Source organism: Pavona decussata, unplaced genomic scaffold (genome assembly GCF_977016875.1).
Source record: "Pavona decussata unplaced genomic scaffold, jaPavDecu1.1 SCAFFOLD_127, whole genome shotgun sequence".
Taxonomy (NCBI): Eukaryota; Metazoa; Cnidaria; class Anthozoa; order Scleractinia; family Agariciidae; genus Pavona; species Pavona decussata.
The window spans coordinates 281,186-294,746 of NW_028145541.1; the positions used below are offsets into that span (position 1 = coordinate 281,186).

The following is a 13,561-nucleotide window of genomic DNA, read 5'->3' on the forward strand; positions in this document are numbered from 1 at the left end:
GTATAATGAACATGGAAAATAAATACTATGCACCTGCTTTATTCCATAACATGTTTTTACATTCGTTTCTTCTCTATACAGTGTGCCTGATGGTACGTCATCCTAAGGCCTATTTACAATAGATCTCCAGTGAAAAAGCGATATAAATTAATTCATATGAGGTGGATAACACTAAGTAACAAAAAGCCTGCCCACAGAAACCGGTTAATCTTGCTTGGCCAGTTGTTCTGAATGTACTACATTGTACCTCATCCTAATCAGCGCTCATCCACCCTAATGTCACGTGTGCTATCCGTGGCAGCAAATAAAAATACAATTCTGAGCCCGTAGGGTTAAGCTAACCCAGCCTAATAAGTATCCGTTTTCGTTACAGCTCAACGATGTCGGTTCCCGTGAATTTCTTTTGCCCTACATTATCGTTTTTGAATTTTCACCTCCTCTTACTGTAACACCATTGGAAGAACTTTTCAACAAGATAAACAGAGACCTTGGTTAACTGTTAATAGTTTGTTGGACAACCAAACGCTTTTGCTGATCAAGACAGAAGGATAATCATTATTAACATCTATAATAACTGTATATTGTATATCAACTTATTTATAATACCCCACATTGAAACCTGCAAGTCATTTCTGTTGCTTGGAAAGCTCTAACGCTGTATTTCTGTTAAAATGCAATTTCTCGACTGTTGTTGCGATGCTGTTTCTAGGACAAATCGTTGTTGACAACACGTGTTTTCAAGGCACCTTCTGATCACACATTAGTCTCCCGTTGTGCCTCGGACTCATCAAATGTAGTAATCTGCACTCGCTGAGAGTCCTCCTCACTAGAATCGATTTCAACATTGGAGTAAACTTTGTGCCACCACCGCGTCCGGCTGAGCCGCTGCGCACTCTCTACATCGTAATCTGCCGTCCAGTTGAACTCGGGCGCAACTGATCCATTACTAGCGTTCACAGAATTAGAATCGTGCTTCTCGTCCAGTTGGGGGCTAAATTTAACAGGAGGGACAGGAGGGAGGGGTGTTATGGCTTCCAAGATATCCGGATATCGGTCGTCTGTGTCTTCAACCGGAGAGCCTCTCAACGGAGAACTGTAGGGTGAAAGTGAAATCATCACGGATTCTGGTTTTGCTATCGGTGGCGTCAACGATGTTTGTAACTCTTTCCGACCGCAAGTAGTTTCAGGTTTGAAATCATCTGCGACGAATACTTCCATCTCGAACCTCTCTCCCTCACTCTTAACAATGGGAATGGGCTTGTTTTCTTCCTTGCTTTGCGCCTCAACCGATGCTTTCCTTGAAATGGCACCTGACGCTCTCCTTTCTGCAATTACAGTTGCAGCAGCAGCTCGGAATTTCTCAAAGCGCCTGGTCATCTTCTTGCCCGGCCTCAGAGCGGCACCCCGCTGGTGCCCGAAAGGCCCTCCGCCTGAGGAATCCATCTCTAGTAGAGGTTTGTCATTCTGATCCTCCTGTTCTTCAACCGTTTGCTGTTTTCGCAGAAGCCGTTTTTTGCGCTTGTCTTTTCCAACATCATTCAGAGATGAATTCAGCGATCCTTGATCTTCATCGAAACTCGGCGCCGGTGAGAAAGAGACAGATTTTTTAGCCTTGACGCTGGCCGACCGCGCCATTATAGGCGTCAGCTTCCCCTCTTCTGTCTTTGTAGCCGGTTCTTGTGGAGCACTGGAGGACCGTTCTCGTCCCAAAGGAGGAGGCTGCAGCACCAAGCGTTTCTTCTCACCCGTCTCCTCTTCCCCTTCTTCCCCTCTTGCCACTTCTTCTCCCACTTCTTCCAATCCCGCTGCAGGTCGCTTTTGTTTTATGGCGGATAACTCTTCCAGAAAGCGAGTGGTGAACACATTACGGCAGTTTACCACTTGGGGCGGCCGCGATATCTTGGCCAGCACCCTCTGCTTCAGAGCACGCTCAACGGCACTGGTGTGACGAAGATGAATTACCTGCAATAGGGCACACAAAAATGTACAACATGAGTCCTACAATATTGAACTCCAGACAAACGGAAAATGATTCGTCCAAATAAACGAATGAATGGACAGATGAATGAATACAAAGAAAGCCTGGCTATAAATAAATGAGTAAACAAACAAAAATATAAAAGGTTACCTTTGTTCTAATGAGCGGTATAATCAACAGGAAAAGTGGCGTTCGATGAGACACACAGAAGTTCATGAAGTCCCAGAAACCAAGATTACCTGAAGAGAAAAAAAATATTACGGGAAAGTCTTAGCAGACATCATTGTTAATAATTTTAACCTGACTGGATAAAGGAACAGGTATCACAAATGAACAGAGCGCATAAAATCGGTATCGTACCAGGGCCTATTCGCATCAGAGTAAGACTACCGTTAACTAATACAATAGAGGATGACAAAACAGTACACAGAAAGTAATATTAAGTAAAGGGTCCTTACATATATGGCTGTCTACAACAGTCTCTAAGGCCTGGTAAATCCTATACCACTCAGTAGCTAGGCGGTCCTCAAAACAAACCATCAAAACTTTTAGCCCTGCGAAAAGAAGAAGTTAATAGATGAAATTACAATGACCTTGTTGAGAGTGTTTGAAACTGAGCAATGTATACTGTGATACTCCTCTGGACGTCTTGTTTTAGTAAGAAGATGGGTCACCAAAATCTATACCAAACAATAATAAAAAACCGCTGTGGCATTGGAACCCACGACTTTTTGATCAAATCTGCTCGACTTTCACTTCACGTCGACAAAATCTACTCGCGAATTTATCGCGGCGTTAATAGTATGCTAATGGTATCCAAAATATAAATCCTATCCTATGCTAAATATTAAGGACCTTCCGATTTGACTACGAGTACGAGATTAAGTACGAGTACGACTTTTCAAATCTAGTTTGAGTGGTTCAGATAACCGCTTGACACACCAATCTTGTTTCTAGGGTCTTTTTATCTGCTGGTGAAAGCCAGGAAGAAGCGAGAGTTCTGGGGATGTGAATGATTTGAAATTTGAAAGTCGTACTCGTACTCAATCTCGTACTTGTTCTCTGATCTGAGGGTCCCTTGTACCCTATTTCACGCGACCTTTGATTACGGAACAACTGATTTTGTATATTTTCTTACCAAGATACGCGGCACAATACAAACTCTCTGGGATCTCTTCGAATGAAGTTTTGCCCTCGTGCGGCGCCGCAAAGGTCAGCGACCGAGGTAGCTCCAGGCTGTCCTCTACAAAAGACAGCCGCATGGGAGCTGGGCTGGGGGTTTCCGGGTTCTTTGTGGTCACAGTTATTAAGAAGCAGCTCAAAGCGTAGGACACATCATCTAACGAGGCTTTAGGTGCATCTGCAACGAAAACAAATTGTCACTGAAGCAGATCTACAATCGTGGAAAATACTGTTAAGAAACTTTTAGTCGATCTACAAATTCGACCAATACAATGATAAACCAACAACACAGCCCCCCTCCTCCCCCCCCCCCCGTATGAATGTTGGTTCGTCGCTGAAAAAAAGGCTGGGTTATCGTCAAGCTTTCAAAGGATCATCGAGTAAGGGGGGGGGGGGGGGGCGGGAGGGTAGTATAGGCGCTTTTGTTGCAATGAGGGAGGAGTGAAGGCTTGCTTCTCTCCAGACGGTGTTTTCCTTGAGGGAGATAAAAATATATGCGCAAAATTCGCACTTTTCTCAACTGATTTTGTCCACGATTGTAGAATTAACCCCAGCACCCGAAATACAAATTCCGGGAAAGTAGCCAATTTCGTTTCTTAAAATGCAAAACATCAAAACAAAGCAAATCAAAAACTAGGTCAATAACGCTCTCTTTCAAATTCAAACTCACCCGTCCTCCCGGATCCGAGCCTGATACACGTCGGTAAAATCAAGCGGATGAAAATCTTCTCCGTCCTCGCAGGGCTGCCCAAGTTGATTGTGTCTCCGCAAAGTTCTTTCAATGAACACTGTTCCTTCAACACGTGCATCAATCGCGCGGTAAGCTTGATCACAGTGTCAGCGAAGAACTGGGGCGGGGATAAAATTGGCGCGAAAGGTAGGTTGGCGGCGACGGAGACTGCTGCGGCTGCGCGCTCCTGAATAACAAGACTGATACAGATGTTGACCAGGTTCTGGAAAAGAGCACGTGACATGAGTTAACAAGGTCCAAAGTACAGGGGAAGTTGAATGTTAAGTGTGGTAGAGTTTCTAGGTTGGATCCGAAGTTCGGAAGTTCCAGCAAGACATGCGTTTCTGAGAACTCCCTAAAACATTTGGGTCTTAGAATAGCTGCGTAATTTTCGACTCAGTTGCTAGTCCAGTTTATGTCATTAACGCATCAGAATTTTATAATTTAGCTTTTAAAATCAAAAGTAATTCAATTCTCAATGATGAAACTTTTGCACGCCACAGAGCTTCGCGGGATCGAAAGGTTCTTTATACGTTCGACAGATGCGCGTAAGGGTTGTTCTCAGCCGTTGTGCTGTTCCCTCTTCCAAAACACTTTACCCTACATTGCCTCCCTGATCTCCACCCAGGGGAACTGGCGCGCTACCAGTGATAAACGATCGTACAAGTATTATTCACTGTAACTTTTGTACGAAATTGTCAGTACCTATTAAAGTACATACTGTACATTTTGATATGATAACGTAAAGTGTCACACTGTTGGAAGTACGCGGCCTTTTACCTTCATATAAGGCGGGTGCGCAATGGATGACCTTTTGCAAAGAGTCAAATAAAGACCTGAAAAGAAATAAGAAGAAATCATCTTTGAGAACCGTTCGTTGTCGAGTGTCAACTAGCGTCTCACGCAGTCGTTTTAGGGGAGAGGAGGGGAGGGGAGGGAAATACGACTCTCCAAGGGGAGGGGAGAGTTAGGGTAATACGACTCCCCAAAACACGGCTGCGTGGGAGGCTGGGTGCAATCGGAGAAACATGATTAAAAGCTATATTTTTGAGGGTTTACTCCACCAGTTTAAACTGTTCTTTTCGGTCATCTTGATGGCTCACAATGCCGCTACTTGCCTTTGACGATAACAAAAATATACATAAATATATAAAAGAAATATCGGCATAAAATGACTCCTTGACAGTACCTTTCAGATAAACTTCAAGAGATTTCCAATCGATGCATCTCTGCGGAAAAAAAAGGCAGAATGACAACAAAACAATTAGCCAACTTAGTCTCGTTGTGCAGGGGCTACAAGGCACCGCATTCCACTGTATTTTATTCACGTTTTGTTTGTTGATTTTCTCATTCATTCGTTCATTTTCCGCCTTTGTTTTGGTTACCTTAGTTAGCTTTGGGCTGATGATCTTAATTTCCATCTGCAAGTTTAGGAGTACAATATATTTGAAAGTAACTGTGTAGGTCTGTATGTTTGTACAGTATAATATATTTGTTAGACAGCGGCCGGGAGGTCCGTATTGGGAAAACCTGTACTCAAGACTGAGGCCGGGGCACAGTTTTTTTCCAACACGGACCGACCTGGGCCGGTGAATAACATTTATATTTTCTCCAGCAAGAAAACAAGGGCCAGGTCTTGCAACAAATCCTGCGCACAATAGCCTGCAAGTAAACTTTCCAACTAGGGTCTCACGCGAGACAGAGAATCCTATTTTGCTCTCGCGTGAGAACCCGATTGGAGAGCTTGCTTGCAGGCTTATCACGCAACAAATCCACCCAGGTTCGCAGGCTATTCTTACCATCAAATCAGGTTTATTAACCAGTTTTTCGAACATCTTGTTTACTCTTTTGAGGATGAGCAGCATGGAGGTTTCCAAGGCTTCTGGGGATCCTTTCAGAAGAGGTAGCGCGTCTGTCATATATCTAAAATAAGGCAGCGTTTGTTGTTATTTTCATGTTCCTGTGGTGCTGTTTGCTGTGCTAGCGAGGTAGTTATAAATTTTGAGTTTAAGTCCAACAGCGTGAACTTCTGCTCAACCGAACAACTATTACAATACAAAACCTTTATTTAAACACGATTCAATTTATAGCTTGATAGCTTGAGGTGTCGTGTATGAATAATTACTAAATATTAAGTAACGAGTAAATACAAGAGGATATTAGGTAAGACTAAGTAAAAAGTTACAAAGGTGTTTTAACGATAATAAGTTCAAAACGTCAAAAAAGGTTTCTAAACGCTTAAAATTCTAAAAAATAGGTTGCTAAAGTCAATGTCTTTAATTATATTCAACTTATGAGTCATTCTGACTAGTAAAACTCTTTAGGTAGGCATACTGCTTTACCGCACCCGCCCGATAAAAGATTCCAAAAACAGAAACATTATTTTACAAGTTTTAGACTAAGATGACATTGGGCAATTTACAACCGCAAAAAGAAAATTGTGTTCACATTAAAGTTTCCTTTACCTTTTAACTCCGAGACAGGCTAAGGTCACGTGATCATACACAGCCAGTTTCAACAGAGAGTAAACAATCTGGGCGAGGGTCTGGGAACAAACAGATAACAATGTTTAAAATAACACATTTAGCTTCACACAATTGAAATTGCACTTAGCGTTCTCTAGCGCGCATAAGGAAAGGACGTCATAACCGACAACGAAGAGCGAGAGAGGGGGGCGGGGAGTGGCGTATTACAAAACCAAACTTCTGAAGGGGGTGGGAGGCTTAACAGAGCTTTACTCGCAATTAAAAACTATTGTATCGTTTGTAGAGTAAGCGGCTTACATTAACACTGATACTGTCCAATAGCTCAGGAACAGTGTGCCTCGGCGGTAAAACCTCCCCCAGTTCCTCGAGTCGCGGTGCACAGATCCTGATGTAGTCTGACACCAGTATCAAGAGTGCGTCTCTCGGCTTTCGGAATTCATCCAACGCCTGCATCACTTCATCCTTCTCTTCCTGAGCCCGCAGTCTCTCTAGAAATGGACGTCCTTTCCCTGAAAAACATGCGCGAAGGCAAGATTAAAAAACACTCGTATTTGAAAGCAGTCAAACGTGCAGACGCATGCGCAGTTCCGGTGAAAATATGGGCAGCAGTTTTACGTCTCACCGATTTGAATCCACACATGAAATCTCAGCCGTTGCTAATGCTTACCTTATGGTAGAAATAATTCAAACTAATTCAAACGTGCAACATACGTTTGTATTTTTTTACAAAGACGCAAGTACAGACGAATACGGAATTTTTCACTTCACACCAACCCAAAAGTTAATGCCATTTCTGGATACTTTTCGAGTAAAAAACGCAATGAAAATATTGGAAAAGGAAGCTATATACGCCACATAATGTTTCCCTTAAGATTTATCACTTGCTGAAAAGTTTATTTGGGGGAAACTATTTTCGTGGACATTGTGGTGTGATCTGTAATAGCCTACAAGAAGATTGAAATTCCCCTTGTACGAGTTCCGCGCAAAATATCGACACGGCTTAGACTGAATCTAAACTAGCGACACCGCAGCTGTTAGAAGACCCTCGCACGAAAAGCAAAAGGGGAGCTTGTTGCCTAGTTATGTCTTCGTCCTTCAACGGAATCAATTTAACAATTACAAATGGAAGATTGGACCAACGGCAACTAACAAAGGACGGATTTAAGGACGGTGCCTACTAATACCGAAGTAATTTTGTCCGGTTTATGACTATGCAGGAAAAGCAGTTCTTAGCAAGGGCTATTGGAATCCTAAAAGAAAATTAGGGGTAACCATGCATATTGCAGAGATAACTGAGCAACAATATCTCTAAAAACCGCCAAAATATAAACTAATGTATGGGATTTTTTCCTAAATCGAAGCTTAATTATCTCTGAAAAATGCATGGTTACCCCCAATTTTCCTATGAGATACCAAATGCATTTGGTAAGTTCTGCTTTTTTCGTATAGTTTTAAACCGCGCAAAAATATTCCTGTATTAGTAGGCACCACCCATAGGAAACCCGAGTATCTCGAGATGCGCAGAACGTATGCGCAGTAACAATAGTAGGCACCGTCCTTAATGGAGAACATTTGGACTAGTAGGTATAGTGATAACAGTTGTAAGTAGGCAATAGAGCATATTCGTATTTTCGGTGTTAAACTGGATCGACCTTGCAATGGAGGATCTTGCGGGGGAGTATGTTAAAAATGTTTGCATGTGAAAAGATCCCCCGCTTTTCTTTTTTTTTTTTTTTTTCAGCCTCGTGTGCAAGCTAGTTCCAGTCCAATACCGGTCTATTGTTAGTAGTTGTTGTTGTTGTTGTTGTTCTTTTCAAAAGTTTTGTATGCAAATAGTAGATGGATGGGATAATACGATTTGGACGTAAGCCCGGCATTTTAAGCTGTGATTCTTAAACGATAATTAACAGCACCGAGACGTGACTAGCGTTGTTTTGACCTTTCAACCCGTAAGAGTGTGAAAGCAGAACGCTAACTTGAAGAGACTAAATAGTCAACAGCACAGCAATAAAGTACCACTCAGTAGCTTTCATATGAATGGACATGCACATGGTACAATTTCATCTAAGGACTCAAAGATTAGAACTACGTCTGGCGTAATCAACAGGTTTTGCTCAACAGCTCTCATTTGACTGGTTACACTTTAGGATTTTATCCACAGACTCAAAAGTTAGAACCACCTTGTACAGCATAATAAACAGCACCACAGGAAAGTACTGCTAGGTAGCTTTCATTTGAATGGTTTCACCCACAGACTCAAAAGTTATAACCACCTTGTTCAGCATAATAAACAGCCCAACGGGAAAGTACTGCTCAGTAGCTTACATTTGAATGGTCACACTGTAGGACTTCACCCGCAGACTCAAAAGTTACAACCACCTTGAACAGCCTAACAAACAGAACCACAGGAACGTACTGATTCATAGCTTCCCTTGAAATCAACACACTTAAGCATTTCATTTACAGTTTCAAACGTTACAACCACGTTGCAGAGCATAATAAACATAACCACAGGAAAGTATCGCTCAAAATTCTTCTGGATGTGGAATTTAACAATTTGGCCTGACTAAATTGTCTATTTTCAGGTTAAGATAAGATAATCACATTTAGAAAACCATAAATCCTATTATCTTAAGCCTTTCCTTGATCCGGCGATTAAGCAAATCTACAAGGAAAGGAATGCAACTATTTGATAAACACGCTTTCAAAACACAGACGCGCTAGTGTATAACATTTTTCGTCTTTCAATTGGAGATATAATGGAAATTCTTTGAGGAGGAGGTGAGGAATAAGAAGGTGGAGTGTACAGACTACCCGTGGGGGGGGGGGGGGGGAGTGAACACCAAAAACAAAATCTTCCCTTCTCCAAATCTTATGTGCAGACGCAAAAAGAAAAAGGTATAATGCTGAGAAACACTTTGATCTGAAATAGGAAGCAGTCCTTGGTCGTGTTGGGCAGAACAAAGGAAAAATATCTTAAGAGTACGAGGTGAAAAGAGTAAGGAATCAAATAGCTGTTATATAAAATGAAGTTAAATATTTCAGCATAAAAATAGGAGTTAAAATTAACGAAGAATGTTTCGACGTCTTCAGTGTTCCATTGTAGAACAATGGCACATGCACATGCCACTGTTGATGTCGAAACGTTGTTGGTCAGTTTTATCGCAAAAGAAACAAAACAAAATGAAATGGAATAAAATGGGGCTAGGTGTTGGAACTCTGTACCATGCCGTACAACCCAATTCAGTTCTTGGTGTCCTCCAAACCTCGTTCCCAGGATCTCTCCACGTGAAAAGGAGGGACCGTGGGAACGACCTTGGGTGTCTTCCTCCTCCGGACGCAAAACTGTGAGTTTATAAGTGATGAAACTGAATATGTTTTGGACGAAACAACATGAAGGTAGTAATACGAGCAGACACAAAGCACACGTGTTGGATGTGTCTAGATGATGCCTAATGAAGGGAACCCGCCAACCGGTCCATAGTAACCGCACCGGGGACATCAATTTCACACCGTTATAGCACATGGCCCTTTTACGGCATAGCGAGAAGACCGCGCGGCCTTAAGATCGCTGGATCGCAACCCTAAAGAACAAGGTTTCACTAATGTCTTATGTTTTTGCTGGTCGATAATTCGAGCAAGGCATAACAAACAGCCCCATAGAAAAGTACTGTTCAGTAGCTTTCACTGAATTGTTACATTTAAGGAATATTATCAACAGACTCATAAGTTAGAATAACTTTGTAAAGCATATTAAACAACCCCACAGAAAAGTACTGCTCAGTAGCTTTCACTTGTATGGTTACACTGTAGGAATATTATCAACAGACTCATAAGTTAGAGTCACTTTGTAAAGCATATTAAACAACACCACAGAAAAGTACTGCTCAGTAGCTTTCATTTGAATATCACACTCTGGAATTCTATTCATTCCAGAATTAATCTCCAGACCCAAATATACTTCAAACAACGATACAGACAATATTCAGTAATAGTGCGTGTCAAACAATTTTTTATAACTATAACTATTATCTACGATTGCCTGGGATTAAAGTCTTAGGTATAGATTCCGTGCCAGACGCTGAAAAATCCGACACTATTACCGTTTGAGATAAGGAGGAGAGGCGACGAAAAATTTTTTTTTTTCGGAAACAAGTTTGAAAAATTTCAAACATGTTAACTTTGTGTACAAATATCAGAGGAAACTGATATCACAAGAAGCGATTACTCATAAGACTAAACTTTAGCAAGAGGTAGTTTTAGGGCGTGATAAACAGAATTGTAACAAAGAAGTGTTGGGTGCTTTAATTTGAACGATCACAGGCTCAAGTTAGCGGAATCGCCTTCCATAGCATACTGCAATTAATACTACCACAGGAAAGAGCATAAACTCAATGGCCACACTTAGGACGAGAATACTTAAGCAGGATACTTAAAATGTTGTCTTCTATGTTCCCAGGTCGTTTTCTGTCCTTTTTAAGATATTTTTGTGTAAGCTAACAGTGACTGATAAGCTCGGCTGCTTTTGCTGAAAACTTAAGTTACAGAAAGTTTTAGGAAACGAAATTTCATTCCCCGAATTACCAGCTGTTCTTGGTTGTACGAAAACGTTAGCTGACCTTTTCTCGTATTTTTAATGACATATTTGCCCCTTCGAAAATGAAAGGAATCATTTTTCCAGTGTTACGAAATGTTAAGCTACCATTTTGCTAAAGAAAACTTTAGACTTTCTTTTCGACTAAATCCGAATGTTTGAGGCGGTTAAGGCCTTTCGAACAGATATCCACCGAAAGAAACCGTTAGGTTTCCCTGTTTAGATTTCAAAAGTAAGGAACGATTCAAGTTTGTGGCATAATTACAGCTTTACAAGCGGCCCAGAGGATACCACTATTCAATGGATTTCATTCATGTCGTAAAATGTCATCAATAAAAATCTTTTATGCAAAATACAAGACTCAAAATTTGACCTTGGGATTGGAGGGCAAATTCTCTACCACCGAGTATTAAATGTGCATGGATAATGAAACCCTGAAATCCCTCAAACTCTGTGAATAGCAAAGAAAAAAATAGCCATAATGAATCGAGATGCACTGTGCTTTACGGTGGTTTAAGTGTTAACCAATTAAATCGAGACTTAGCTCTTAATGGTTTTTAAGCGAGTTTTCGCTGAAGGATTAACAGAAACAAACGAGAACAATATTGAATTCAAACCAGCGAGCGATGCAAATGAAAGACTATTAGTTTCATTGTAAAAGTGAGTAAATTGAAACCGAAGTCGACGACGTATATATTGGCCTGGAACAACAATATAAGCAAAAGGAACAACATTTACAAATACGGTTTAAATGCTTAAACAAAGCTTTTAACATACACCTCTGAGTTTAATTAGAAATTTGCCAAAAAGGATAAAGATTATTCTATTTAACGCTCTGCTGCGCAACTTCACGACTTCTTTACGTTCTGCTCTAGGCAGTAGGATTGTGCAAGCGAAATATAATCGGCGAGCGCGCGCGCGGGGGGGAGGGGGGGGGGGGAGCATGATGACTGGACGTTAAACACCTTTTTCCCCCGCATACTTTTTCCGCGTTTCCAAAATCTTCATAAGCAACAAGCCCTCCGAGAGGGATGAAGGGGTGGTGAAGGGTGGAGTGGGGAGGGGAATCCGGACATCCCGTAACCCATTATCTTTTGGCATAATTATCCCCTGATATTTAGTACCTTTGGATCGTAGCTTGATAACCCGCTATCACTGTTCCCACCGTACCGTACCCCAAAAGTTTTTTCCACATCCCTTCGGGGATCCCAGTAACAGCTAGACTTGCTACAAGATAAAAGAGCAGGGAAGTCGTGAAATCCGAGAGACGAAGAAGAGAAGCTGCCCTGAAAAAATTGTTTCAGTTCCAAAAACGTATATTTTACCGAACCTTGTAGTACATCTCTTACAGCTATAAAGACTTGTCTACACGTCCGTCTAATTGAGTCATTAGAATTCATGTGGTAAAAAAAAAAAAAAGAAAGAAAAGAAACGACAAAGCAAGAACGTTTATCTCGTTACTCCTTTGTCGGAAACTGAAATTTTATATCGCAAGACACCAGGATTTAAGCCTCTGACTAAATGGTCTGAAAGACGTACGACATAACAAACAACACCAAAGGAGAATATTGCTCAGTAGCTTTCATTTCAATTGTCAAAATTAAGGATTTCATCTAACAACTGAAAACTAGACATCACCTTGTACAGCGTAATAAACAGCACCACAGAAAAGTACTGCTCAGTAGCTTTCATTTGAATGGTCACACTTTTGGATTTTATCCACAGACTCAAAAGTTAGGATCTTCATATTCTTGTACAGCTTAAAGTAAACACCACCACCCAATTTCAAGAGACGAAGAATGATTCTATGAGTGAAAAGCTAATATCATTAGAGCATAAAATAAGTTTGAATCGTCTGACTAAGAGGCGCACCACTAATCTGATTCGACAAGCTTAATAATGACACAGCCGTGTTAGACATACAGGAGGAAAGAGCCTTGACGCGCGACACTTTTGTCATGTAAAACACCACAAATAATAACCAGTCAGGTAATCGTATGGTAGTCCGCCAATATTAACAGAATGAATTTTTAATTCCGCGGCTCTAATTGCGAGTAACAGCCTTAAGACAAGTCCTTTTGAGTGTTTACGGAAAAATCCCTTAATTAAGTTAGTAGAATTGTAACGTTACAAGAAAAGGATTGTACAAGATATTTCTTTCGATTGACTACACTTCAGGATTTCAACAACACAATAGTCTAATATAATTCTACCACAAGAATGCTAAAAACTACAGCGTCTACACGTTGAACTACATTTTTGTTTGTGTGTGAATAAATAAAAAAAAAATAGAAATATCTACATAAAAAGAATGGTTTAGTGGAAATTCTGCATTTAAAATCCTTTTAACATTGTAATAGGCGATACTGTACTTTTATTCCTTTCATTTCAAATGAAAATACTTTTTTATTGTTTCGTTTTCTGCGTAAAGGATGTTTCTCCCTTGTTACTTTTCACCAACTGGTGAAATCCTAAAGAGAGGGAATTATAATAAACTCAGTTGAGCATTATTTTTCGATGGTACAATACAAGGTGGTTTCACTCGCCAGTCTATGGACGAGATCTTAATTATGGCCATTCAAATGAAAGCT

At 40.9% G+C, this 13,561-nt stretch overlaps 2 protein-coding genes across 3 annotated transcripts in view; one reads left to right on the top strand and one right to left on the bottom strand.

Moving 5' to 3' along the window:
• The window catches only part of LOC146469034 (propionyl-CoA carboxylase beta chain, mitochondrial-like), a 90,438-nt gene that overhangs the window by 29,499 nt on the left and 47,378 nt on the right, over window positions 1–13,561 (top strand). The window lies entirely within an intron of this gene.
• The window catches only part of LOC146469038 (protein unc-80 homolog), a 54,704-nt gene continuing 41,166 nt past the window's right edge, over window positions 24–13,561 (bottom strand). For both annotated transcript variants that reach the window (XM_085123640.1, XM_085123639.1), the window contains 10 exons: window positions 6,674–6,885; window positions 6,356–6,435; window positions 5,690–5,813; window positions 5,080–5,119; window positions 4,671–4,726; window positions 3,831–4,113; window positions 3,117–3,338; window positions 2,437–2,532; window positions 2,129–2,217; window positions 24–1,962 (listed from right to left, as the gene is read on the bottom strand). In XM_085123640.1, coding sequence (XP_084979766.1) covers window positions 754–1,962; window positions 2,129–2,217; window positions 2,437–2,532; window positions 3,117–3,338; window positions 3,831–4,113; window positions 4,671–4,726; window positions 5,080–5,119; window positions 5,690–5,813; window positions 6,356–6,435; window positions 6,674–6,885 — 2,411 coding nt within the window. In that variant the 3' untranslated portion in view covers window positions 24–753. The remainder of the gene's footprint in view (window positions 1,963–2,128; window positions 2,218–2,436; window positions 2,533–3,116; window positions 3,339–3,830; window positions 4,114–4,670; window positions 4,727–5,079; window positions 5,120–5,689; window positions 5,814–6,355; window positions 6,436–6,673; window positions 6,886–13,561) is intronic.